The following is a 2,644-nucleotide window of genomic DNA, read 5'->3' on the forward strand; positions in this document are numbered from 1 at the left end:
AGAAAGGAAATTCAAGCAAACTCGTTATGATAAAATTCAATTTACATTTTATCATTTTTATTGAAACTTATTATTATTATTCATTTTCATCGGGAAAACATTTCAAAGTGTCGTTTCAATTCTANACACACACACACACATACATTCATTTTTATATATGTAGATGAAGCGTAATATTATAGAAGAAAACAAATATTCTTTATTGAATAAATTAAAATAAAATATAAAAATAAGATTTAATTTTTATTTATTTGAGGAATAATAAGAATAATTTTGAATTAATTTAGAACCGAAAGCAAAATCATAGATTACAATCTTTCTTTTTGCTTTGAAGTTATTTTAGTGACGAAATCCACGTAATTGAACTGACCACGCCCATCAATTTCTACATCTTTGAGAAATTCCTCCATTTCTTCTTCACTGAGTTTATCTCCGAAATTCATCATCACTTTACGAATTTCGTCAACGTATACGTAACCAGTCCCCCGAGGATCGAAAACGCGAAAATCCTTGATAATATCGGAATCATCGTCTCTATCAATCATCTCCTTCTCCATCGTGTTAACCAGAAGTTGAGGGAAATCGAAATCTTCCCCTGATGTTTCCTTCTTTAACATGTTCCAAAATTCGTCATCAGAGATATTTTGACCTAAGTTAATCATCACATTTCCTAACGAAATCATAACGTTGTGTATCTCCGTCAGCGAGATCTTATCTTTGTCTAATTCTGCAATCTCTCCGCAGCTGTTATCACTTGATGTAAAATCTGTCATCTTTTCTTCCATCAATGTCAAGAGCCTAGCAAAATCGATCGTTCCCGATTTTTCTTGAAAATCTAAATCCTCTGCTAACATGTCTTGAAGATCTTCTTCTGTTATATTCTTTCCTAATATTTTAGTTATTATTCCTAAACATTTCATTCTTCTTCGTAACTCTTCGACATTGTCCAAGGATGATCTGTTATCATCTGAACTTTGTTCATCTTCTTCATTCAATTTTTCCAATATTAAAAGAAGTTTCTGTATGTCTACATTTCCATCGCGATGATCAAACTCTTGAATGATCTCATCCATATCTTTGGAAGATAAGGTCTCACCAATCATTTCTATTAAGGAACTTAAGCTACAGATGACTTTTTTCCTAACTTCAGAGGATTCAATTTCGCTATCTCCACTTTCCGCTCTTTTTGTGAACTTGAATTTAACACCTCCTACAATAGCTTGTGAATCCATCGAGTTATGATGATTGATTCTGGATGGGGATGATTCTAAAATATTTTCCAAATTATTGACATCGGAAGAATTCCTCTCGTCTTCAGAAAATTTTGAATTTTCCAAATATTCAAATCTTTCTTCAGTTAGATTAAAAGACATTTTCGATTTACAAAAATTTCTGTTTGCAATAAACGAATCTCCGAATAAATTTTTACGTAATAATTTTCGATCTTAAATTATTTAAATTGAAATAATAATACAGTTATAATAATTTAATATATAAATATTTTAAAAAAGAATAGTTGTCCCAATAAACTTAGAGGTCCTTTATCCAGCTTTATGATTTTAAAATAAAATACATGAATATTCAAATATAAATTTCATAAAGATATTAAAAAATGGCGAAAATGCTTTCACCGCTTTGGCCATTAAGCAACTCCTAAGTAGTTTCTGTACCGATTATTGAGTTAAATTTATTTGCGGATGCTTCCTTGGATATTTAAATGAAGGCTATACCAGATACGTTGTCTTTCAACTTTCGATTGACCAGACAGCATGAGATTTTGGCTTCCGTGATGAATGACTGCCTCATACATAATCTGCAATTCACAAATTATAGGCAGTAGATGTGGTAAGAAGGCCGGATTGTTGGAAATTTCTACCGCTCTAGAAAAACTGGGATCAGATCAGAACGGAGGAAATACCCCAACAGTTTTTTATGGCAGTTTGTCCAGATCGGTCCATCCCTCTCTATACGCTTCTCCATTATGTACCTAGCCGAACTCACAATGGGTATAACGAAGGCTCTCTTAGCGCCCATAGAGCGGAAGGAGCCACCGAAAAAATGAAAAATGTAGTAAAGGAACCAACATGCCGCTCTGAGAACCCTGATTCAAGTCCGATGTGTTTGACCAGAGATTTCAGAAGTGAGTTGGCCCAGATATGTCGTGCCCTGTTTTTCGCCATTCAGTCCTATTGTGGACTTGGCCGAACACATATGAACATACAACAATGTGTGTTCATAGCAGCGAGCTCGAATATACTACATAGAGTGGCTGTAACGACGCCATGTTTAAAGAAAATTAAATACACGTCCGCCATTTTCCTTTTAGTCAGGAGGCGTACCTTTGTGTTGTGTAAAGACAACGAGCTGGAATATTCTAATTCGTTGTGTAAAAATGTGCAAAGGAAAGGAAGAGTTTTAATATTTAAGTGAGATGGTGAGAGTCAAAATGACCCTATTTATTATTATTTTTTTCAATTTTGAAAGTAAATAGCCTAACAACACATATTTTTCTTTGATCCTTTATTTAAACGTTTCTAAAATAGTCAAAATATTCTGTAGCAATAAATTAAATGCATTTCTAAACATTCTTAATTTCCCGGCTGTTATGTATACATAAGAAGGGAAAGCATTGGAATCGTATCAA

The 2,644-nt window shown here is 33.2% G+C and overlaps 1 protein-coding gene across 1 annotated transcript; it reads right to left on the minus strand.

Annotated features, from left to right (window-relative positions):
* Positions 1-252: 252 nt before the first annotated feature.
* LOC111617596 (calmodulin-like protein 12) lies at positions 253-1,459 on the minus strand. Its single transcript, XM_023358875.1, has one exon. It carries the CDS (start codon positions 1,371-1,373, stop codon positions 309-311), a length of 1,065 nt encoding a protein of 354 aa, XP_023214643.1. The 5' UTR covers positions 1,374-1,459; the 3' UTR covers positions 253-308.
* Positions 1,460-2,644: the final 1,185 nt, after the last annotated feature.

The sequence above is a fragment of the Centruroides sculpturatus genome, unplaced genomic scaffold (assembly GCF_000671375.1).
Source record: "Centruroides sculpturatus isolate CEXI.00-Female unplaced genomic scaffold, Cexi_2.0 scaffold6516, whole genome shotgun sequence".
Taxonomy (NCBI): domain Eukaryota; kingdom Metazoa; phylum Arthropoda; class Arachnida; order Scorpiones; family Buthidae; genus Centruroides; species Centruroides sculpturatus.